General features: G+C 39.5%; 1 protein-coding gene across 2 annotated transcripts in view; it reads right to left on the bottom strand.

Annotated features, from left to right (window-relative positions):
* Positions 1-27,065, bottom strand: part of TkR99D (Tachykinin-like receptor at 99D) — a 335,482-nt gene that overhangs the window by 174,405 nt on the left and 134,012 nt on the right. For both annotated transcript variants that reach the window (XM_019048367.2, XM_019048368.2), the window contains exon 4: positions 271-421. In XM_019048367.2, the coding sequence (XP_018903912.1) occupies positions 271-421 (151 nt within the window). The remainder of the gene's footprint in view (positions 1-270; positions 422-27,065) is intronic.

Raw genomic sequence — 27,065 nt, 5'->3', positions numbered from 1 at the left:
TTTTGCAACATGCAATTCAATTGTAATGAGGTCGTAATAAAATTGGTGATTCAGAATTAAAAATGAGCTGACCATGATGAATGGAATTAATTAAGTAATGGAAATGAATTCTCATTATCTTTCACCCATTAAAAATCTGCAAACACCCTAACTCGACTTAGCCACAAGTTCTACGAGATAGTTATGCCACAGTTACCGAGAGAGCCATTAAGACTGTCATACTATGCCAAAAATATTACAAGGTAAAATTAAAAGGAACGTAGAACTTACCCTTCGTTTTGATTTGATATTGTCGAGCTGTCGCGAGATGCTCTCGCCGATACTTTGACTTCCCCACAATTTGAAACCTACTCGAGTATACGTGCATAGCATCGCGCAAACCGGCACGAAATAAGTCAGCGTCATGAAAGTGATGTTGTAGCTGTAACAGTAAAATTAAATCATTTGAAAAATTAACGAATTAGCATTAATGAATATTTTTGGTTCAATGTTTCTGATACAGTTGAATACAGTTGAATAAAGTGAAAACTAAATTATACCAACAGTTTCCATTACGGGTTCCTCTCGTTGAGTGCACGACAATACTTCATGAATGTTCGATAAGCGATTGAAAGATACGACTAGTTTGCACCGCGATGCACGATGATTGTTGATACAAATATTTCAACTCCGATGTGGGTATTGAAGTATCACACGACACTGAAGGCGTTTTTGAATGGTGACAGTAATTTGCATGTCGTTGCTTGCAACGACGCGTTTCGCGTGAACGGATAATGGATCACATAAACGCGCATCTCTCTACCATTCCTTTGAAGACTCAAGTTAGGAACTGCCAAGATACGACACATTCGCAAAATATACCAACAGTTTCCATCGAGATTTTTCTGATTGAATGCGAGACAATACTTCATGAAAGCTCGCTATTACTGTAGTGTTGAGGAGTACACAAAACCTGAGACGGGAGTTTTGGCTGCTACCACATCTGTTCTTCCAATCCCTTCTCTTAAGTGTGTTCCGTCAGAGAGAACCGAATGTATAGTTTTCAGTCCCCATAATAAAAACTTCAAAGCTCATTCTTCCTTCCATACAACCCAGAGATATGCTATTTCAAACTTCAGCATGCTCCGATAATCCTTCCCAATGTTAAAATAACCATTAATACTGAATACGATTTTAGTCACGATTCATTATATGGCACATTTCTTTCAATACTAACGCTCAAGATTCGTTCTAAAATAAGATAGCTATGGTGAAACTGCAAAAATGCGTAGTTCGGTTAATTCGTATACGAAATTTCGCTCGTATTTTATTTTTCAAAAGGAAATCCCACCAGCTTCATGCCCTGCAATTTTTATTTATACAGTATTCTTCATATAGAGTAGAGATATCACGGAAGTTTCCAAGAAGTAACGTCGAGTATTATGTCATTTAGAAACTAAACTATGAAGAAAGTATTGCCTATCTCACCTAAAATCGATGTTTTTAGTAGATTTAAAATGTGGATAAACAATGTTGGCAACTTTCAAGAATTACCATTGTCTTTGGATTAATTGCAATTCGAGGTCTCGCTCTTTGCTTTTCCCAACCAATCAATTGCAGCAAAAATTTGAAACTTAGGAGGAGCTATGTTAGTGTCGACATGCCAATGCTGATTGAAGAGCTCTTTAAGAGCAGTTAAACATTGAACAATGCGGAATGGATTTTAGAGTTTCCGGGGTAATCACGGAACGCGCACCTGCGTTGTATTCACAATTGTTCCCGTGCTTTGTGAGGACTTTTACAGGGCTTCAAAAACGATCCCGAGCCGTCAAGAATGAGGCGGGTGATGCCTGGAACCGGAAACGAGAGTGAAAGCAGGAACAGAGAAAGTGTTTAAAAGCGAGCGAAAAGCTCGAGAACTTTTGACAGGAGCAGAAGGGAAATTATGAAAAATTACTGACGCGCTTTTTTGTTTCTATTCCGTGCGATGACACAAATGAATGTCCATTCTTGAACAGCTTTGAAATTGCTCCCGACATTATGAAAACACTTTCCGCGCGCGCGGCTGACGCTAAGTTTCGCCGGCACTGATACAAAATTTCACGGGAGATGAAGTTTCGGTCTGCGGAGAAAAGCGTGAATTAAAAGAAGTGAAGGCGAGATAGTGGAAGCGTAGAAGCTTCTTCGTTCGGTTCGTTCTAGAGAAATCTCTTTTTTTTCTCGTTTGTTGGTAATGGGATCAAACTGCTTTTCTGCTAACGAGAAAAATATTCGCTGACAACTGCGAATTCTCAGAATCGCAAACAATTAGACGATAAATTTAGAGTGATGTCGTGCAATCGGGGAAAAAGTTTATATTCTATACTTAGTTAAGAAGAACGAAATGAGATGGCTTTTTCCTTGAATAACGACTCAGTGCGTACCTTGCATTATGGACGGATACTGAAGGACAGAATAACTCATCCAATCAAAGTTTCTGCCCTATTAAGTAATGGATGGAAAACATTTAATGAATGTAAAAATAGTATCCAGCATTATAATGTAATAAGGTCACCTTATTTTGTATGTCTGAGATCTTAGTGTTTAGCTCCTTAAGGAATTTCCACTTTTTTCCAACGTTGGAAAATCTCTATTTTCCCCAATTTATGATATTTTTCATAATGAGCACGTTTTCAAAGCTTGCATATGTATGTAGTGCATGATTTGTTGGAATTGTTCCTCCATCTTCATCGAACGGGAACGAGTTGTTTCGAAACAAGGACACATGCGTGCACTTTCACATAAAATCTAGGCTTTACACAAGAATTGGTATTCCGAGCCCGGTATTAAAATCCGGTTGTATGGATTATTGGGAAAATCAAACTTACAAAGTTTTCGTTTTCAACTAAAGATTCATATAACATGATTTTTTTCCAGGTAAACCCATTTAAGAGTGGGGATAAAAGCCAGTTAGAAACGAATAACAAAAAATGACACAAGAAACTTAAAAGTAAAGTAATTCATAAGACTTTTTTTCTTTTTGTTCCGCGTGCATTGTGAGGTTTTGAACCCTGAATTTAAGACTGCAACCTTTCAGTAACTACTATCTTGTTTGTAAGAATTCTCTGGTTAAGAAACTAGTTTACTAGTTAGTGCCGCGAAAGAAGTTTTGCACATACATGCATTTTTTCGACATTAATCCCTTCGAATTTCTCCAGGGACTCGCACCCTCAATTTCGTGCATTTGATGTGCAAATCTCAATGAATAATACCTGCAACTTCTGTATCGTCATTTTAAGGAGTCTCCTTTCCTTTATTAGGAATATTTAATGATAGACATTTGACTCCTCAAATATTCGCACTTTCTGCCAAAAATAATCACTGAAAAAAAAGATTGGTAGAATTTACCATTCCTTCACGCTGTATTCCACACAACGTTAATTCAGAGTCTTTTCTGCCAGAAGAAAGGTAAACGTTACTACATATTGGTACAGGTAACCGTTCTTCTGGCAGAATCGACTTGAAGATTGGTAGAATTTACCGTTCCTTCTCGCTGTATTTCACACAGCGTTAATTCACGCAGAGTCAATTCTGCCAGAAGAAAGGTAAACGTTACTCCATACTAGTACAGGTAACCATTCCTCTGGGAGAATCGACTTGAGGATTGGTAAAATTTACCATTCCTTCACGCTGTGTGAAATACAGCGTGCCAAAATGGTAAATTCTACCAATTTTTTTTTTTTTCTGTGATCATACTATCAAAAGAAATCCGACAACACTCGAACGCACATAGGAGATTCTTCCACCGAACGTCAGAGAACGGAGGGGCGATTACAAGAAGGTAATCCGTGGTCATTTTTAAGGAGATTCCTCCCTTTTATTGGGAGCACTTAATAACAGGCTTTTAATTCCTCGAACGGTTGCGAACATCGTCTATTCATCACTCAACGAATCCTCGGAGCCGAGGAGTACGATCTTAGCGGAGACTAATAATAAGCTCATCCATCATTAGAAAACTGACTTTCAAGGGCGCTACATTATCGGGGGTGGGGGACGTCGAGGGGGGGGGGGTTACCAAGCTCGACGGAGCGGAAAATGCTTCACCTCTAAAACCGAAATCAATTTCCGAAATTGAATACTCTTGTAGTGGCTTCAAAAAACGCTTCCGAGCACGGGAAGACTCCGGGATCCGACTTACTCCCGGAGTCCGGTGATAGGTGAATGGAGAGGGTAGTCATGCATTGGAAGTTTTACGCGGGATTGAGACAGATTTGCGGCTCCGCTCCGCCGTGATTTATCGCCAGACCGGCCCGATAACTGCCGTCCTCAAGAATAACGCCGTATGGACAATCAGGCGTTGCCGAATTTCTCCTGATTAAAAACCGAATTTTCTGCACCGGAAAAAAAAAACACATTGGATCTAGAGTCCAGACTCTCAAAAACATCGACAAGAAAAAGTACTCTTGATTCAGTCAGAATCTAGCTTAAATCAAGGACCAAGCCTCTTAATTTAAGCGGATTTCGTTTTGATTCAAGCGAAAATCCGATTGAATCAAGAGTATTTTTTCTTGTCAATGTTTTCAAGAGTCTGAACTCTAGATCCAATGTGTTTTTTTTTCCAGTGTGATTAAAAATCGAATTTTCTAGGTACAGTCAACTCTTCATTATCCGACACAATACACAACTTACTGCGTTCCCGAACGAAGGAACGTGACTCCATTCCAAGGTTGCAAATGTAAATTTGCAAGAAATTTTATTTTTAAGAGGAATCGTCGCTTGGCTGACATAATGGTGTAACTACACATTGGGATGAGCCCGGAAAAGCATTGAATTATATAGACGACAGGGCTCCTTGCAGAGTGTAGTTTAGTAACGCCCTTATGTCAGGAAGGCTACGGAATGTGCTTGCGCGTTTTTGGTTACATAATTTATCTATTTTCGCATGAGATCGGAGGAAAAACTAGTGGAATTTTCAGTTGGGAAAGCCCGAGATTCTCCCGGTAAAAGTGCAATTTGCGAGTGGAATTATGTCAACAGTTACGTTTTTCCGTGAGGTAAACGATGAATAAAGCAACCGGGGATTTTGAATGACGAATATTTCAGATAATCGAACCCACCAAAAAAAAAAAAAAAAAAAAAAAAAAAAAAAAAAAAAAAAAAAAAAACCTGATAAAATGCCGATTCGGGTTTTATTTATAACCAGGAAGCACAAACTTGGCAAATCTACCGTATTTGCGAAAAAGCCTCTCAATTTGAAACAAATATAAAAAACCACTTTTCTGTTGCCACGCCTTCTCTTTAAAAATGAATTAATAAAATGAACCAAGCAGTAAAAATGTTCCAAACCTTCCAGGAATAAAAACCTGGTTTTGAAGCTGGTTTATTTTAATGTGTATTCCTTCACTCGTGAATAAACCTCATCGGCCCATAGAGCCGAATTTTGTAACTTGGTTTCCAGTGAAAACGAAGAAGGAGACGTGTGTACATATCATATCCAACCCGCGAGATATTCCGGCAGTCCGTTGCCGGGGGCGAGAGTTCTGCGGAGGGGAGGGGGGGGGGAGATAGCTGCGAATTTTGCTTTTACCCTGTAAACTCACCGGTTGAAATGATGATCGCAATTAAGGCAGGAGCGCCACCCTCATTAAAAGGGTGTGCTCTCACACCTGCAATCATCATGAATAACACACCAACCTCGTGGAAGTGACATAACGCGCGGGAGGCGTCTGTGTGCTGCCGCGCTAAGGAAGAACGTAGTATGAACATTCGAGTGTTGTCCGATTTCTCTCTAATAAAATAATTATTCTTGCGGAAGGCTATGAATATTTTTCTTTGAAATTTACAGATACTTCAGATTGAATTGCGAGAAAATTTTCTACATCGTCGGAAGGGAAATATCTAGTTATTCCCTCTAATAATGCATATTTAATCGAAGGAAATTTTGGCAACGTGTGATGGTTCATACGGCGTTTCTCCTCAGCACGGCGTTAGCAGCGCGGCGCGGATCTTTGGTCGGATTTCACGGGTTTCTCGTGAAAAAGAGTTACTTCAGGATTTCTCAGTATTATTCCGTATTTCAGTAGAATTTTTTATAAGCGCATTCTATATTGTAAAGGAGCGCGTTTAAACAAATGAGTGAGTGCGGAAAAAGTTAGTGAACGTCGGCAGTAAACCCCAACCCTAACAGCAGAGTAAAAAACTATTCATTTGAAAAACGTTTAGTTTTGATCTTAAAAGGAACGAATTTTGAGTAAATTGAGGGGCTGCACCCCGTGACCGCTCCGCGATCCGACCTCCCTCAACGCTTTGCGTCCCAAGTGTTAAGCGTTACGCTTTACTTTCATAATTGATCGCGTTACTCTCATGTTACTCTTACGATTCTACGAGGTCTGTTAGATAAGAAACCGGATTTTGGTCATAACTAGCCCACAATGCGTCCAAATTAGGTTTTCTTGAGCTTTCCTGATAGCTGGAAATATACTTAAGAACGCTACGTTCACAGATTTTGTTTATTTTGATCAGTGTTTATTCTGTGTCATCTTGAATACGAGTAAGTCAGGAGCGTTTTGCGATTTTCATCATGCGATCACTGATAGAGCAAAGATTCAACATTAAATTTTGTTTTAAACTCGGTATACTTTGTACCGAAACTTTTGGTATGTGCTAAGTAAAGTTTACCATGATCATTGTATGAGATGTTCCCACTGTTTTGAATGGGTTAAACGATTCAAAACTGGTCAGGAGTTCGTCAAAGATGAGGAGCATGGGAATCGACCCTCAACGGCAACTGACATTTGTCACGTGGAAGAAATGCGGGCAAAAGTGCTCGAAAACGGTCGTTTCGAGCTTGTTGAACAGAGTAATATCTCTGAAGGCTCTGTACATACAATTTTGATAGAATATGTAGACACGCATCGAGTTTCAGGTACACTTGCCCCTTGATTGTTGTCCGTTGAACGAAAATCCAACCAAATGTCAGTTTCCATTTAGCTGCTTGAACATTCTAACGGTGATCATATATTTTTGGATAGGATAATTTTCGGTGGCAATACTTTAGTGTACGGCTACGATATGGAGACGAAACTCCAATCGTCCTTGTGGGTTGAAAAATGTAGTGCAAGACCGAAAAAAGAGAGACAAGTTCGGTGAAACATAAGAATCGCAAAACACCCTTGAGGTTGCCTTACTTCAAGCCACATACCAACGAAGCTAATTAGGATTTCTCAAATTTGTGAACGTAGCGTTCTTAAGTATATTTCCAGCTATCAGAAAAGCTCAAGAAAACGTAATTTGGACGCATTGTGGGCTAGTTATGACCAAAATCCGGTTTCTAATCTAACAGACCTCGTATATTTTAAAGTAAGATAATCGAAAAGTGTCTATAATCACGACTCAACAGTCTGGGGGCAGTGCTCGTTGGAGACTGGAACCTTGATTTAATGGAGGTAGTTTTTCAGAAAACAGAGAGGTATACGAATCAATGGCGAGGCGTACTTTGCGATAAATCGATTGACCTGTCATTTAAATCTATCAAAAAGGATCGAATATCAAGGTGTTCGCAACGAACACCTTAATAATCGATTCTTTACTACTGCTTCAAATGGAGAAATATCGATAATCGATCATTCACGCCACGCCACTGATACGGATCAGAGGTAATTAAGGACCGTAAGAAACAAACCAGACCATATCAGTAATACCAGATTTAATCGGGTAATTTAATTTTTTACCTGAAAACGGTTGTGCGGATTTGTGTGCAGATTTGTGTGAATTTTCTGTGTAGTGCGGAGCATATTCCTTAAAATTGTCAAAGGAACCTGCACAAACGTTCTCTTGTTAAAAATTAATCCATTTAAATTTGACACACGCTGATGTGGATTGGTTTCTTCCTGCTGAACGCAGTCCATATGGCATCATGATTCGACTGATAAAAGATCAGTGGCGAGGCTAGAATGCTCGATTATCGATTTCTCCCCATTTGAAGCTATGGTAAAGAATCGATTAAGGTGTTCGTTGCGAACGCCCTGAATCGACATATCAATCGATACATCGCGAAGCACGCCACACCACTGTAGAGGATGCGACCTGGTTGTGTTACCACGCAGAAACCAAACGGCCGTTTAAGCGTGTTCGTTATTTTTTTTATGTAGGGCATGAAAAGAATAGGAAAGTTTACAGAGGAAACTTACTTCCGGATCGAACTTTAACCGCATTACCGAAGATGAAACATCCTCGAGACGCGGCTGAAAATCTCAGTTTCCAGGAAGATGGTAATCCTCAAAGAGCATCAAAGGAGACCTAATATTGAAGGTATCTATTACGGGGTAATTGAACGCATCAACTTAAACTCGGTTTGTGGGATTTTTGATTATCTCATTTCACGGATGATTTGATTTGTCAGAAATAGTTTCACTCAGTTAAAATCAAACCTTTTTCCTTTACGGATTCCCCACTTCAATCCAGAATAGTTAGACTGATTTTGCTTGAGTTAGTTAGGAAACATTTTCTACATAATTGATAGGGATACTTTTAAAAAACTCGACATGGGCTCTCAATTTCAATATAAAGATACGTTCCAAAGAAATAGAGGGGAGGTGGAGAGGGGGATGACGCTGAGTCTATTTTGAGAGAAATCGCGGAGGATTGCATTCTCTGTCGGGCCCAACTTCAGACTACTAGAATGGGCTAGTAGACAAAGTACAAATTCAAGCATTTTATACAAATCTCTTAACCAAACTTTCACGTAGAACACTATTAGAACACGATTCGCGCAACAAAAATTATTGAAATTAACTCCTAACCAATATAATTCATGTTCCATGACGCTTAAATTATTTTCTTCATATTTATAAATTTAATATATTTAAGTGCTGTTTTATTAGTACAGCACTTAAATGTTATTAACTATATTATTCTATCTCTTCTCTCTTATATACTAATACATACTAACATTAGTAAATATTCATATCTAAATTATATATTCATTAATATAATATTATTAATAATTGTATAAATTATTTCTATACATTTTTATACATTTTGAATCGTGAAAAAACAAAGTCTACGTGAGCCAAATTGCGCAAAAAATGCTACCGTGACAGTCACTATTCTAAAAATATGGTAAGCTCAATCTAAATGCCTCGACTCAGCTGCTGCACATTTTTAACTTTTTGATCATTAAAAGGCGGGGAAGGACCACTAATCTATTAATAAACCAGCCAAGACCGTTTTGGTGCGCGATTTTATTCAAGTAGACTATTGTTTTTCTTGTGAACGGAGGATTCAAAAATCCCTTAGCCATTGTAAACTAAAAACGTTACTATCTTAGTTGTGAGTAGCTTTTAATAATTTTTGTTGCGCGAATCTGGGTGAACGTTAAATTCTGTTTAAGAGACATGTATCAAAATGCATGAAGTCGTAATTTGTCTATACTAGTCCGCATTACTGGATTCTTGTGTGAGATTTATCTTGTATTGTAGATATGGCGCCGCCGTTAAAGTTGCAAGACATTGTAGTCACCCCTAAGCCGTACTTTTCCACTACGCACCAATATACTAAAATTTTACCGACGACAAACTATTTTAAATACGTACGGTTATTCAATACTGAAAGCTGCAGTGGGCCTCATCAGCCTAAAGTAGTCTGGTCACCACTAAAATGGTGCATTAATTAGAAGATAGAGGTGGCGCCGTAAGGCTATAAATCCAAGATCCTCCCGAGTTGATTGGCAACGCGCCCAATCAATGTAAGTGCGAGATGTGAAGTGATTTATAGCCTTTTAAAACAGATCTTGTACTGACAGCCCCGCGGCCAAAACGGATTAAGAAGCGATTTAATTCAGTCTTACTCCAGTCTCCTGATTCCCTGATGTTAAGGGGTATACCCATATTCCTAACTCTGAAAAAGAGTTTAAAGAAGTCAAGTCAGAATGATGAGAGTGATTCGCGCTCGGAGTGCGAGACTAAATCTGAGAGGCAGAGGCTATTTCAGCATGTTGGTGACCATGTTATGAATCCATATGAATTCATTGAATATATTGATTCTTGTCGATTCTTTCGAACTTCGCAAGTGTAGAAAACGTGCAACATCCTAGTCGAAGGACTTAGATTCAGGTTACCACACGGAAAAAAAATGGATTGCCGAATTAACAATTCAATTGTTTAAAAAAGTTACTGTAATGCTTCAAATGTACATTTTACAATTTAACCACAGGGGTGGTTAAAGTAGCATTTTTTTTTGTATTTACATTGAAAAATTGCGGTCACTTTTTTTAACTATGAAATTTTATAAAATTAACAATGTAATACTTTCCGTGCGTGTGTTCAGACACCGCAGAGACTGCTACGGTAACGTTTAGTGCACGATTTCACTCGCGTTGACTTTCGTTTAGTCATAAGCGGGAGGTTTGTATTTAAGCGTCAAAAAACATTAAATATTTTAGTTAGTAGGTTTCTTTGCTCGAATCGTGTTCTGCATGAAATTTTGGTCGAGAAATAAGCATCGGAAATCAAACTGCTTAAATTCGCACCTTGTCTACGGGTCCATTCGACCGTCGTCTGGTAGCATATTCTTAAAAAAGTGTGGTATAGAATCAATATTGTAGGATTTAATAGACTTACTCGATGGTAGTGACTTGACGTCCCTAGCATGAGGCGCCGCATTTGGGCTGTGCCACTAATGCCACATTCGGATTACGCAGAGGGATCAACGGGCAAACCATTTATCTTTCGGGGCGTCTATTCTCTGCTGCATGACTCACAGGCTATGACGTAAATTTCCGTCGTGCTAAGGAAGAACGCCGTATGAACATTCGAGCGCTTTCAGGATTTTCTCGATAAAAATTTACTTTCGAGAAGAGCTACGAATATTCTTTCTTGAATTTTCAGAAATACTAGAGAAAATTGGACTGAGTTAATCAGAAAGGTACCAACCCACATTTTGGAAAAAATTGAGTTATGAGTGGTTTTGAACTCAACCACTGCTCTACTATCTATCGCCAAAAATTCAAAGTTTTTGTTGGAGCAAATTTTGCAGAAATTGAACTTGAAGTTTATCTTATACATTGAGTCTTATGCAGGAGCCAAACTTTAAACCTCTTTTTCTCGGTTCGATCCTGATGTGGCTTGGTTCCTTTCTGTTTAACTCCGTCCAATTGAATGTGGACTTCCCTGAAAAATTTTAAGCAAGGATTCGCAAGTTTTCCAGGAGATGTGCTGAGAAAATCGGAGGTAATTTGGCAACGTCTGCAGTAACATACGGCGTTTTTCCAAACTGCGGCAGTTTTGGGAGCCCCGACATCGGCTGTCTTACGGACCGTCAAATAAAAGCCAAGTGACGGGAATGAGCTGAGACTTCAATGCAGAAAAATGGGCTGTTGTGTTATGAAAGTCTGCAAATGCACTTGGATTATTTATAAAAATCAACGATGACATTTTAGGATCGGCGCTTAAATAATAAAGAATCACTTCATTATCTATCTACTTACTACCTTGCCTTATTAAACTTTAGTTATGTGCCTCGATTGTTATATTCATACTAGTTAACCTAGTTATTTGTTATTGGTACATACGGTCAGAAAATGGGCTCGGCAATAAACGTATTAAAAGTTCATTGACCGGACCGCTTGGGCGTAGCCATGCTAAAAGAAATCATCACACAGCACTCTACACAGTGGTAAACGATACCACTCAATTTACATACGTAAAAGCGCCTGCATTTTCGTATGATACTGTGCAATACTTCCGTGGCGAAAGAGTTGCTGAAAGCGCCTTCAACAATATCTATTCGGGGTACACGGACTTTGTGTCCACTTTTTTACGTCCACAGACTTTTCGTCCACAGACTTTTCGTCCACAATTTTGACGTCCACAGTTCTAAAGCCCACACTATTGTTAAGTCCATTACTTAAACGTCTACTAAGTTAAGTCCACAAATGTAAAGTCCACTAAAATCAAATTCGAGCGTTATATTTTAGTCCGTGTGTAAAATTATATTAACAATATCGAAATGAGAAAATTAAGAGAGAATGAGGTGTTGTTATCGTAACTCATATTTTAAATGAAATGTTAATTTCTTCTTTTGATTCATATTTTCAAATTGTCTTTGGTAAATACTTGGTTTCATTTCTTTCCTTAAAATTTCCTATATAAAATATGCCTTAAATGTACATTCTTTTTTTTTTAATGAAATTGATTACTTCATTTTAAAAACATTTACATTTTTAAAACGTGGTAAATATTTGTAAAACCTTTTCCAAACAATGGCATCGATATGAATCTCAATAAGCCGTAGTTGCGATGAAAGAAACTATACAAAAATTAATAAAAGAGGAAAAAAACTAAGAAGCACGCAATTTTTTGTTTTTAACTTATTTGTACATTGACCTTCTTGGGTCAAATACGTCCAATTTTGTGCGTTTAGTTGCGCTTACACCACGCTGCAGCACAGTAAACGCCCAAAACATAAAGGAATAAATTAGAATGCTTTGGAAATCATTAAATTTGACACGGAACCACTAATATATTTACAAAAAACACATTATATTTTCCAGTAGTACATATTTCTTTTTCATCAGTTTAAAAGAGAATAATCAATGCAGAGAGTTCAAGCATTTCAAAATCATGAGTTGAAAAACGCTGACTCCGCGAGTTTAAATATTAGAGCCTAACACAGAGCGGAGCGGAGCGGCGTGTTAGCAGCGCAGAACGCGCACTGGCGCCTACAAACCTAACGGGATACTTCACGCATTGCGCAACGCTTGAAGTATCCCGTTAGGTTTGTAGGCGCCTGTGCGCGTGTCACTCTAGTTGAGTGCCGGGCCGCAACGCTTTAAGCAACTATTTCGCGTCAGAGGCGTTGCACAGTATCCTACAAGATTGAAGACGCACGAAATAACTAGTCAAAGAGGTTTCAATTTAGGCTCCCGCTTTGGTTTTCATCTTATCATATCCGCACACTGTAAACATGAACATAAGTTTTTATCTGCTCTTAGAGTCTGTGCTCTTTCATGACTTGATTCATGAATGAAATGTTTTTAAGAATGAAGGTAGTTGTAGTATGCATTTATTTTTGAGGTGGTTCCTGTCATTTAAATGAGAAGAAAAAAATGTGGACATAACATGTCCACAATTTGGTCAATTTTGGACATATTCATGGTTGGACATTAAATCATGTGAACTTAATAAAGACTGGACTTAACGTTTAGTGGATATAAATAGCGGTTGACATTTATTTAATGGACGAAATGTAGGTGGACATAAAGTCCTGGAAGCCTATTGGGCTAATGGCAGAGGATCACGATTATCGCTGAAATTGCACACTGGCGCGTGCGCAGCTACACATCTTCTCATTCCCGACGCTGAGACAATAAACATGCATACCTCAATTTGCGACGTTGCAAGCTTTTCACTGCCTATTTATGCGAATAAATCAATTTGAACGCTTTAAAAGCTGCCATGATTTATCCGAGGTTTGATTATAAATATTATTTCAATGACTCATTCAAGTGTATTGCACGCTTTCGTTAAAAAAGGAAAAAGAAGTAGGAGTAGGAACCTTCAAACGGACGAAAGTAAATTCGAAATTCATAAGCCTCGGAGTGTATAGGCCTGGAATACTTTAATAAGCGCCAAAACAAACTGACTGATGGACATTGTTATTATCAGCTCGCTTTTGCGCCTATGGTGTACAGATTATGCATAAACTTTGATTACACTCCTCCAATTGGACGTATTTATGCTAAAAGGAACTATGTTGCAAAATCCTATGCACATAGTTCCTTTTAGCATAAATACGTCCAATTGATCAAATGAGCAAATAAAAAAGGAATAAAAAAGTACAAATTTGTAAAAGTAATAAAGAATAACAATTTCAAATTCCTGTTTTTTTTTGACCTCGGAACACAACTTCCCCTTAGATTGTTTCCCTTTAAAATACGCTGACTACACTTGATTCTGCTCGCAAATTTCCTTGACTTTTTTTATGCATTCTTGACTTTTCCTGGCTTTTCCAAGTCGCAATTCCGAATGTTTCCTGACATTCCAGGTTTTTCAGACTGTCGGAGACCTTATTAAAAACTTTAAAAAATCTAAATTTATGAGAATAAGTTAGTTGCGCTGCTTACAAAATTGTGTTTTGATGCTTGATTCTTGTAGATTAGCTAAAAGCAATAAGATTTGTCCAACCCGCAACTATCTACGTTCAATATCAACCGAGATATCGCCCTTTGAAAAGTCGGTTTTGGACGTCATCCATCGCAGTAGTGACACCCTTGGTTCCTTTCACCTTGCTTTCATCCGAGTTTCACGCCGAGTAACCTGTGAAAGTGTGTGTGTTTCACCGATTGATGAAAGCAAGTTGGAAGAGACCAAGGGTGTCACTTCCGTGGTGGATGACGTCAAAAACCGAATTTTTCAAAGGGTGATATCTCGATTAATATTGAACGCAGAAAGTTGTGGTTTGAACAGTTCTTATTGTTTTCAGCTGATCTACAAGAATCCAGCACCAAAACACGATTCTGGGACCAGCGCAACTGATCCATTGACCAATATCGGTCAAAAATAAGAATCTTTTGAAAAGTAAGGGGGCTTGCACTTTTTCCCCTCCTAACCCCCTCCCCTGACATTCCTATATCATCCGGGGTTGAACGCGAGTGTGGACGAGGAAATCAGTGGAATCGATAAAATAGTCGAAACGGCGGGCGTTATTAATCGAGAGAGGAGCCGATGAAAGATAGTCACATTTATTGTTTACCGGCTGGAATTCAATGGGGCTTTGTAGCGGAAGCGGTCGTGGCTGTGGCCGGCGCGGGGGCGGGAGCGGGGGGGGGGGGCGGCGCGCCACGTCGGCGAGGTGGGTGCAGGGTGCAATTCATTTGCGCCTCGAGTATATATTCGATTGAATTCTCTAACCTCTGAGCCTGAATAGAAGGCCCCGCTAACGAAAGCTCCGTTGCCGACGTCACTGCGTCGTCGTCGTCGTCGCCGTTCCTGACATCTCAGGGCTGCAATATTTAATGCAATTTAAGAAAAAATATCGGTCATATATAAATGGAATATCGATAAACTATATAATATTAATAAAATAAATTAAAAATATTTGATGATAATTAACACTGGAAAAAAACACATTGGATCTAGACTTCACACTCTTGAAAACATTGACAAGAAAAAGGACTCTTGATTCAATCAGATTCAAAAGGAAATCCGCTCAAATTAAGAGGCTTGGTTCTTGATTTAAGCTTAAATCTGATTGAATCAAGAGTATTTTTCCTTGTCGATGTTTTTAAGAGTCTGGACTCAAGATCCAATGTGTTTTTTTTCCAGTGAATAAAACTCAATTTAATGAAATCTTACCCTGTAATGTGAAATTGAGGGGCTTGGATGACAAGGCCCGAAAGTGGAGTTTTTGATATTTCGAGAAACACGAAGTTTCGAAATTACATGATGGTTATTCCTACGACTCTTTGGGTCAAAAAAAGACGTTTTTATGGTATTACTTTTTTTTCTCTCCCTGGGGGCCACGGCCCCACAAAGTTGGAGAAAAAAAAAATCGTCTTTTTAACACTGTCACAAAATTTATCAACCATTATTAATGAAAGTTGGTGACTGGGAGTATTTATTAGCGTTTTTTTCATTTTTGACCTCCGAAAAAGGGAAAACTCATTTTCATGGGACGGGGGGCTCGAGGGGCCATCGAACCTAAAGTTGGCCAAAATTAATTTTTCTAGAGACAAAAATTGATTTTTGACGAAACCATTAGATTGAACCAGCGTTGAAAAATATTGAGAATTTATGTCTAGCGTGAATTCGCAATGACTCGTCGCTTTTGAGATAATAGGAACTGAATGGAGCGCGGGTAGGAGCGAATGGGGAGGGGGTGGCTCCCAGGGAAAGCGTTTTTGAAAAAAATGTATACCACAATAACGTCTTTTTTGACCCAAAGAATCGACTCCTTCAATATTCGTACTTAACCCTGGGACACCCTGTATACTGTCTCAAGAGCCATCCTAGAGTACCTATATTAAGAGGGTATTGCCACTGGTGTTACCACCTCTGATTGGCTCAGCCATCTTAGGCCTTAAGAACCCAAAAATGGCGGACGTTACAAGTTAATGTAATGCAAAATGACTCAAAATGTAGTTTTCTTTGCTTATCGTAACGAGAAAACCCAAATGCACTATTGCGACTTCCTTACATATTTTTACGGCTAATCGTGTGCAATTTTTGAGAAAAATTATCTTAGATGTAGTAAGGTTGGCAGCAAGTGCGGTTGGTGATAACCGTCAAAAGTTGGCAATGACCCCCTTCCATCCTCAAAAACCAAAACAAAACACCGCCATTCTTGGGTCCTAGGCTCCTCCATGGGGCCCAGTGGCCATACTCTCTTAATATAGGTACTCTATAAGAGCGAATTTTCGCGATCGAACATCAATATTCGACGATAGTGCATTTTTTTAAAAATGATATTCGACTTCTTCGTTGGTCTCACCGGAGACCGTTGAAATCCATCAATTTGAAATTTCGAATTCACCTCGGGACTTGAATTCGATTTTTGAATTGATGCAATCGATGCCAGAAACTTCATCCTTCACCAGACTTTTTTTTCGTCATTTCTTTCTGTTTTTGTGTTTTGTCAATTCAAGTCTGGTGTTTTTGCAATTTTTTGTGTTTTAGTGTTCCGTGTTTTCTTATTTTCTTCTTAATTTCATTTTAAGAAAAAATCTGAACTCTGATTGGCTCCTGCTATCACTGATCATTGGCATCACTCAACACTGATCAATTCGTTGATGAATGATATTAGATCGCGAAAATCCGCTTTCAGCCATCCTAACTGCATCCGATGAACGATGGAATCTCGAGGCGGTGACGTCTGGCATCGGTGAGCCTCCTGTCCCTGAACCCGTGGCCCAGAGTCAAGCGTCGCTCGATTAATACAGAAGCTTAGCCACATAAAACTTTTATCCTCGCCGAGAAGGCTCATTGTGCTCTCGCCAGTCCTTACTTTTACAAATAATCATTCAAGAACAATTGACTCCCGCACTTAATTTTTCATGCTCCTCTTTACAATGGACCCGACTCGGACGTCACCATCATACCGCCGAGCTGAGGAAAAATGCCCTATCAACACTAGAATGTTGCCAAATTTCCCCAGATAAAACGTATATTTTTGTGGAAAACCATGCATATTTATCTTCAAAATTTTCAGACATTTTACATTGAATTACGAACAAAATTGTCAGACGATTTTAAAGGAAAATGTTCACAAGTTTTCCGCAAAATTCGCGTTTTATCAAACGAACTTTGTCAACGTCCAAAGGCTCATAAGGCGTTTTTTGTTAGCTCGACGCCATACGCGGTCCTCTCGAATCAGAATTGCTTTAGTGGAAGAACAACGTGGCGACTATTGGGATTCTATGGGATTTACGCGTTTATTCAAACGAACCGTTCAATTGAAATCATTCGTGATATTCAAACGACAAAAAAGAGACGCTGGCGCAACCTTTTCCACCGCCCTCACCCTTTTTTCCTACCCTTCTTTCCCCCGTAGTTGATTTCATGAATTCTTTTCGCGCTTGTGGTTGTATACTTTTTCAATTGAAAAAGGGGGCTGTTGCAGCAAAAATTTTGTTCGTTTCATTGAAATTAGGTCAAAGTTGAGAGAGGACCCTCTAATTACTGTACAAATTTATGGAGGATTCTCATTTTGGAGGCTAAAATAAGGCTAACGATTTTAATTTTATGCAAGGACAAGAGAGGTGAAAATTAGATTGTTGATTTATCGTTTTCAAAATTGAAAAAACTCCATCCCGGTCATTGGCGAATCCAGCAAACTGGCAACATTGTTTTTCTCCATTTAAACCTATGGAAATGTATCAAATCTTGGAGTGGCCAGGTGCTCTGACAAGAATCGATTATTTAGCATATGTTTAAATTGAGGAAATCCGGTGTTGCCAAATTGCTGGATCCGCCTCTGATCCCGGTTTGTAGCATCATGAATTTCCTTTCGTACATTATTTTCCAATGTTGGGAAATTAAACCTCCCTTGAAAATTTTCGAGATTCTCCTTCCGCGTTTCAAGGGAAATGTCGATGGCCAAAGTGCAAAACCGCGAGCCTTGATCACGATGTTTCAAAATTGTCGGTCCTATTTTATTTTTTCGACGAGAAACAAGCCAACTGTAAAGCTTGAAATTTATATGAAATATTTAAAATGTTATGCTGACAGAGGAGAAAGACGAAGGAAGTTTTCAAGAAATTACGTTGACTAGTTTTTAAGAGAATAAATTAAAGCATGACAGAAAGTGTGCAACGTTGCGAAGGAAGTTACGTAGTTTCGCACCTTGGCCATGGATATGCAAAAATTTAAAGCAAGACGTCGATTTGTTTTTCTTTAAAAAATTAAACAAAAAAAAGGAGTTTCGAAACACCGAAATCGAGAAATCAAATAACAGCAAATGAATGGAGCAGATAAGAAGTTCTCCACTATAATTTCAAATCAACGAAAATCCAGGAGCATTCATTAGTAATTCAACCCGAAATTTGCAAATGTACGAAAAGAAACTAGTGGTATTTTAGCCTTTAAAGCATGAGAAGCTGGAGAGGGTGAAAATTTTCGTCCGGAGATTTTTTGGGTACCCAGTGTTGCGTCATGACCCATGCACCCGAAGGGTATAAAATCTAATCGTTTTAAGAGATAACTAAAGAATAGCGTATGATAAATCAATTATAGGGTCAGAGGGCGAATGTTTTACGAGTGGGATCACGTGAACTTGATCCGGGACGACGACTCGTAAAATGGTCAAATTTATCGATCGCTCTGCCAAGACAAACTCGTGCGGGCTAGGGAAGAAAGCAATCAGGTTTTGGTTCGAAAATTGGAGGGACTCCAAAATTTCCGTTCCTTATCACTCCTCTCTGACCTTTTTTCTAGCGGAATCCAGCCCCGGAGCGCGAGGCAAAAAACGTTCAGCTTCGCTTCTTTTCCGACCCCCTTCCCCCCTTCCCCCATTTCCCCCTCCCCCCTCCCCTCCGGGTACACCTCTTCCGATTCAACTCCTTCCCTCCTTCTCAGTCTCTATCTGCATGGTAGAGTTGCTGCTACCCGACTCTGAGGGAGGGGGTGGGATAGGGTGGGGAGAATGGCTATGAGGGGTGGGGAGGGGATGGTGGGTAAGGGGCTGGAGAAGGATGGGGGGGATTCGTGAGGAAAAACGCAGATTCTCAAACCGACCCCTATGAATAAATGATGCGTGCATCGGAGTATTTGATACAACTCAACCATAAAGCAACTTAATTCCACATGATTTACTGAATAAAGATTTCTTCATTCTTATTCAATTTTTCGAGGAAGTGTTTTTATAAGCGGTCTCTTTCTGGCGGAGGAACTTTGTCTTTTGAAGCTTGAATCAACGTACCTATTTTTTTACGTTCTTTCGTGTCCAGCTCCTCGATTGTTGAATCGATATCGAATGACCTTGATCGATATATTGCATTGCTAAGATAGGGATTTATCGATCGGAAGCATTCGATAACGATTCAACAATCGACCCGCAGGCCCCCATTTTGATCGAATCTTATTTTTTAAGGTCGAATGTTTTTCTTATGACGACTAGCCTTGTTTGTACAGTATATTTGCGATTGAGTTCCGAATGAGTCTGTCGAATACTGCGTTGTTCGAGAGGGAAGCGAGTGTGCTCGAATGATCCTTGAACCTGTCTCGGTGAAAGATTGGTCGAAGATGAACATCTGCACTGGAAAAAAACACATTGGATCTAGAGTCCAGACTCTTGAAAACATGGACAAGAAAAAATACTCTTGATTCAATCGGATTTTAGCTTGAATCAAAACGAAATCCGCTTAAATTAAGTGGTTTGGTTCTTGATTTAAGCTAGATTCTGATTGAATCAAGAGTACTTTTTCTTGTGTATGTTTTTAAGAGTCTGGACTCTAGATCCAATGTGTTGTTTTCCAGTGTGTGGCTAAAGCGCAAAACAGTAAAAAAAACATAAACGCGTTTCCATTGCAACTAAATCTCAAAAAATCTGGTTATGGTATATTTTTTAAAAAGTCTTTTTTAAATACGTATGTTAGATTAAAAGAGGAATATTGATAGAAAAGTTTGAGGGAAGCTGTTGATGAGCTTTTTTAAAAATATAACATATGAGAGGAGATTTGCTATGTTGCAATAGATAAAATGCATTTTTCCACTTTAGCTATGTGGATAGAGATTACTTTCTAATAGGAAAACATTTATTATAGTAGCCGGGAAATAGTCGATATTAGAGTTTTTGAACCACACGATGCATTTCTCTTTCGCTCTAATTATTTACACAAACGCCAAACTCAAAATTCACCCGACAACGCCGTTACTAATTCCAGAAAAATGGATTTAAGCAATTATTAGAGCTCAGTCTTGAAATTCCATCAGTAAAAGCAAACGTACTCGAAAGTAAATAACAACACTCCTCCGACATAGATCATTAATATCGGATACCACTATTCGAACACTCCGGAGCGTGTTTTGCCTACCTTTTTGATTGAAGGCGATTTTGCCTCCCGTCATGCGTTGCGACGTGAACTAAACGCGGCAGCATCTTGCGACGTTTTCTTCAGCCATTTTAGGTTGCGGCCGTGCGAACAGCGAGAACAATGAATGCGAAAGGAAACTTTAAAGGTAGGGCACTTTTTAGTGTGTGTAAGAGTAAAATAATATTTGAAAAATCCTCCATTTTTTCATTGAATTATTATTCATAGCTATGAATTAGACTCTCGGAAATTGTAGACTGATTGAGAGCGATGCAGTTTACCTATCGTTATTAAAAAGGAGTGTATACATCTATATTTCATGATGCGCAAAACAGCAATAGGCAGTATCCTCTGATTGCTTGTATCGCAATAATGGTAGACCATATATGCCCATTAGAAGTCAGCAAAAATAGAGCTGATTTGAACAAGAAAGCAATAAAAGCCGCTTTCTCTTAGAGTAACATGCGATTAGTTGAAGAATTTGGCGGCGGTTGAATTTCAAGATTTTTTAATGTATTGTTCTTCACGATTTTCTGACTATGATGAGCGTCTTTTCGAAAAACTTTCAACTTCAAGGGAAATCTGGCTTGAAAAGTGCATTTTTTGGCAATTTAACACCCATTTTTAAGTGGGAACTGTAAGCGATCGAGATGCAAGCTGCTCTTTTTTCATCTTGCACCGGCCGGAGGGATAAAAAATAAAAGTTCCCGCATCTTTGACTAAACAAGAATGCCACTTCTCCGTAAGATGGAAAATGTTAGGTTGCAAATTCACATTACAGACCCGATTTTCTGGAGATCTGCATGTAGAGAGATCGATTTTAAACATCGGGCAAAGATTTTTCCCACTAACATAGCACATTCAACCTAAAATGGCTGAAGAATACGTCGCAAGATGCTGCCGCGTTTAGATCATGTCGCAATAACGCATGACGGGAGGCAAAATCGCCTTCAATCAAAAAGGTAGGCAAAACTCGCTCCGGGGTGTTCGAACAGTGGTATTCGATATTGATAATCTATGTCGGAAGAGTGTTGTTATTTACTTTGGAGTTTTCTCTCGTCGTTGCTGCTGACGTCACTGCCGCTTTATATTTCCCGTTCATTCTTATGGCCCGACCACTAACGAACACACCCCATCTTTCTACTTGCACATAGTTCCATTTGGCTGTACATCTCGCGTGCAACAGACCCATTTCAAGTCCCTCTTTCAATTTGTTCAAAAGTTACAGGGGTGATGGTGGTGCGGGACTTTCGGATCACCTTACGAGAGCTGGCAACGCGGAAATCTTCTTACGGCGTTACTCCTTAGCGCGCGGCCCGAACGCGGAGGAACGGCGATAAGCCCCCCGGAAACAAATGAGTAATTAAAAGAACTGGTGCCTGTAAGCGGATAAAGATGAACGAGGTAAGCGAAGCCGCCAGCGAGACTCCCGCCCAGATCCTTGCGTTGTAAATCTGATGTACTTATTGTCAGACGGAGCCAAGAACCCAGCCCGCACCGCGATCGAACCTTGAAAAATGAGCCCCGCCCCTCCCGCCAAAAACCCCGCAACCCACCCTGGATCCCCAGGGAGATACGCGGTTTCGCCGGAGCGGCGCCTAATAATCGCTCGAGCATCGGCTGATAAATTCGCGGCATTAACAGTGTGGCTCTCGTCTGGTCTGATGAGGTTTCAATCGGTTCGGAACGTTTATATAACCGCAGCCCCAGCATCGGAATCCACCCCTTCGCCCCGATCCCATCCCCTTTTGCGCTGTAGCATCCCTTCGGTGCTTCGCCGTTGTGTTTGTTTGGCTATGATGCTCCCTTCGTTCTTGTTTCATCCCGCCGCACGTGCTCCCGCGTTTCTGTTTGTCTATTGTAGCAGCAGCTCTAACCTTTGAAGGCTCTTTCTCGCCACTGGGGTTCTTCGAGTTTTCGAGTAATCGAAATCGAAACCCTGGCAGTTTTGATGGTCGATTTTCTCGAATCGCGAAATTTATCAATCAGTAAAATGGATTGCATTTTGCAAAAAGGAACCACTAGCATTGCAATGATGCTAAGATTGTGCAACTTCATCTTTTGCAATAAAATCGCGGAAATTGTGAAAAACTATATGAAATTTAGATGGTAATTTTTTTCTTAAATTTACAGTTTTTAGCGAGTAAAATAGGAACTATGAATGGATAATCGGGGTTTTCCTCCAAGACAAAAGAAGTTGCACAATCTTAGCAACATTGCAATATACTAGTGGTTCCTTTTTGCAAAATGCAATCCAAATTATGTTTGAATAACCTCACCACAGCATGTAACAAAATGTAACAAGTTGTTACGCAGACTTAGAATTTTGAAAAAAAAAAAAATATCTCTCAATCTTTGTAGAGAAGGTTGTTAAGTTTGTTAAGTTCGTTTTATTTGCATCTCTGATATGAGAAAGGCACACTGGAAAAAAAACGCATTGGATCTAGAGTTCCAGACTCTTAAAAACATCGACAAGAAAAAGTACTCTTGATTCAATCAGAATCTACTAGCTTAAATCAAGAACCAAGCCTAATTTAAGCGGATTTCGTTTTGATTCAAGCAAAAATCCGATTGAATCAAGAGTATTTTTTCTTGTCAATGTTTTCAAGAGTCTGGGCTCTAGATCCAATGTGTTTTTTCCAGTGTATTGTAACATTGTGCCGCACTTGCCCCAGTCCGTAAAATTTCATATTTTTTCTCTAGTCACGTTCGACCAAACGTATCTCAGAAAATAAAAAACAATTTTTCTTGAAAGAAAAGAAAAGAACAAAAAATGTGTGGGCCACAATATTCTGCGAGTAAATCAAGGTCAAAAATTCCAAAAGAATGTCCTAAGATTCAAAAATGTGAACACCCCCTCCCTCTGTTTTACACTGACACTAATTCGAATTCAAATTTTTACTCTAATAGGTATCTTTTGGAAATTATAGCCTTGATTTCCCCGCAAAATAGCGTGGGCTCAACACTATATGGTTATCGTTGATAGCAACAACTTTGGGTCACATTGTTAGTGTTTTTTTCTTATTTATCAGTAAATCGGTCGTTACTCGAAGGAACCATTCACACCAGATGGCCACTAAAGATTGTACTATAGTTTCGTTGGCACATTTTTGTCCTCTTCTATTACGCACACTGTCGCACACCGAAAAAAAGGGAAGTTGATTTAACATTCTGGATGTAAATAAAGTGTGCGAGAACTTAAAAAATACTGAACTACCCGCCACAGCAATTACTTTAGCAATGCCAAGATGTGAAACTAACTGCTATGGCGGCATTGAGCATTTTTCAAGTTCTCTCACGTTATGCATCCAGAATGCTTCAGAATTAACTTCACTTTTTCTTGGTGCACAATTCGAATTGATGTTACGATAAATCGAGAGTTATTTTCATCAAAGACGATGTAAATGATTGCTAATCGGTGCACAAAGGGTAACGATTGATCGATAATCAGGACATCCCCACTTTCAACTCGGTCGAATACTACGCGAGAACATGATGCCCGCGATACGAGAGGATTTCCAGTGCGCTTACGATAATACAGATGGGATTGTCTGTTTCCGGGAATACAAGTCCATTTTTATCAAAATCGATTTGCGACAGTTTTCGGGGATAGAGAGCTTAGTCTGAGGAGGGAAAATTGGACGGATTTATACGAAATCAGCCTGGGTGCATTGCATGTTGCCTAATTTCCACTGATGCTTTAAAATTTCTTTCATCAGGAAACTGAGGCACAGAATTTTTCCAAGCTTTCAGTGAAGTATTCTTCGATTAAAATGAAAAAAATTAACACAATTGTTGACGACATTTCACGAACTCGCGAGTGTGCTAGCTGGCACCATGTATCCAAGAAGAAGGGGCTAACGGATGTTTGAATTCAAAGCATAATAATCCCTACTTCCAATCTCGTTTTTTCACTATAAAAAGATTTAATTTGTTGATTAAACACGAATAGATTGCAATTTGCTGGCGATTGCTAATTGCCTGCAACATATATAGTTGAGAATGTTTGTGAAGAAATTAATGAGAAAAAAAATTACTGACTGAACAATCACGATCACTGCCTGTGCAAATGTTAATTAAACAATACTAAAGCACTTTATCGGTGGTGAAAGTGCAGAAGTGCGAATCTCGGAAAACACGATTTTCAAGGGGAGTAAAAAAACTGTCTGCATTCCTCTTTATTGTCGGTGGAAGGGTATTCTTGAGGATATTCAATTCTTGAGGATAGCAAGAATAAGATGTTTTTTCAAACTCTATCAGCAGTTACAATAATTTCCCGAACTGTTAGAAAATACGGCAGAAATGCCGAGTTTCGCGTTTATGGCACTAAGAACCGACACTTCATAAGGAGGAAGGCATTTCTGCAATTAGTGTTTTAAACTTGTTGCTGGATTTGGATCATTTAAGACTAAAAAAAGGGTTTCAAACTTAAAATTCCTTATCAGATAAGATTTAGTTGGTCATCGATGCTCCATACATCCATGCTTTACGCTTTCCTAATGAACCAGTGGACAGAGTACCTTTTCATAAATTTTGATTATTCACAGTTAATCAAAGAAAGCTCATTTTATCCGTCCGAAACTTTTTAAATGCACAACCGCTGTCGAGTAAGTTGCGATCTTGAAAACGGCGACTCTTTCAGTTTCGCTTCAGAATACGATGACCGAACCAAGTGACATAAAATACACAATCTGATCAAGCCGCCTGCGCTCTCTTCATTGAAATTAGACGTAGAAGAGACAAAAAACAATCTTATTATTTTTTCAAAAGAATATTCCTCGGCATTTTTCGAATATGCGGCTCGATTTAAAACCCAAAATTATGAACATTTTGGTCAACATCATTGTACAAGGCCACTCACAATGGATACGGAAGAGCGCCTTCAAATCCATCCGTAAACATAATGCAAAATTCTGATACCACTATTCGTGCGTCACGACAGTCATTTTGCATACCCGGCCATTTGAAGGCGAATCATTGACTTCAGGGAACAAGGTATGAATTACAGTACTGTCATTCCATATTCGTAGCGGAAAAAACTCCGGAGGTGACCCACCTCCCACCTGCAACTCAACCCTATCGTTGACCCCCTCCCCCCATGTCTCCCGGGGGCCGCCCACCTGGCGCCTAAGGTACCCAACGAAAATTACTGAAACAAACTCTTAACGAAGATATTAACGTTTTTATTTCACATTGGTTACGAGGAATTTGAACTGCCCGCTCACAAGAAACTCAAAGCTCTACGTGAGTCAAATCGCGCATTACAACGGTTCCAGCAAGCTTCTCAATCGAACAATATTCATTTCCCACCGTGTTTCGTTCAAACTATAAGCAATTTGCTATAGCTGAACCAAAGCGTCAAGATCGAGGTTGCCAGATTTTTATATCGCAGAGACTGTCATGATAACGTTTAGCGCGCGATGTGAGTCACGTAGAGCATTGAGTTTTCATGAGCAGGTCGTTTGAATTCACGCACCAAGAATCAATCATTAGATATCTTCGTCCTTACGAAGATCAACTCCTTAGTTGATTTCGATAATTTTTGTTGTGCGCATTGTGTTTTCCGTGAAATTTTGATTCTGAAACATGTATTAGACTGCTGAAATTCGTATCTTGTCAAATGGTCTTTTATATTGATTCCATTGTCGATGTGGAATCTCTAAAACACCTCTGTCTTAAATCCACCTCGTGATACTTAACATGATTCAAATTTCCGGCACTCTAATCAAACGAAAACGTTCCAAGCCGTGGGTTCCACGCGATCCGAATCGATGCAACACACATCAGTCGGCGCCAGACAAAGCACAATCGCACATTGCAGCACTTGTGGAGTGCTGTCCCTCCCCCAACCCTCCGCAACATGCACCCCCTTCCCCCTTCCCCCTCCCCCTTCCCCTTTTGACGGATCAGAGGAGCAGATGCAGCGGGGACAGGAAATGAAAATTGAGTCGCGCACGTCAAAGAGAGTGGTGAGCAGGACGAACAGCGGGTGCTCCGACATTCTGAAAATAAAACAACGTATCTACGTCGTGGTTTACTGGTGGATTTGGGTGGTTTTAGCTTAGGGCATCGCGTCGCGTCGCATCCGAGCCTTTATCCGAATATCCCAAGCGCCGCACGGTGGAGCGAGTCGGTGGGAGGGTTTGGACACGATGTGAAAACTTTGAAAAACATGTATGTGACGCGATTTGTGGAAAAGGACCTAATCTTTCAAACGTTCAAAATTGAGTTGATGGTACCGCTGCATATCGACGGTGAAACTACCAAACCACGTATCTCGTTTGCGGTGTTTAAAAATCTACGCTCACATTTTATTTTTTTGAAGTAGACCAAATCCATATCATTCCTTGAAATTTTCACGGAATTTTCTCCGCAAAAAGAGGAAAAATCACAGAAATTTTCAAGACTGGATGTTAAGTAGTTTTTCATTTAAAAAATAAAGTATGACAGGAAGTCTGCGACGCCGCAAACCGAGATACGTGGTTTGGTAGTTTCACCGTCGATATAGGAGGAAAATATGGAAATTTTGAGGCAAGTTAGACCCTGAAAACTCAAAAATTAATATAGATATAAGGGTTTAGAA

This window comes from Bemisia tabaci, chromosome 5 (genome assembly GCF_918797505.1).
Source record: "Bemisia tabaci chromosome 5, PGI_BMITA_v3".
NCBI lineage: Eukaryota > Metazoa > Arthropoda > Insecta > Hemiptera > Aleyrodidae > Bemisia > Bemisia tabaci.
The sequence above is the reverse complement of the archived record's forward strand: the minus strand, read 5'-3'. Positions and strand labels throughout refer to the sequence as shown.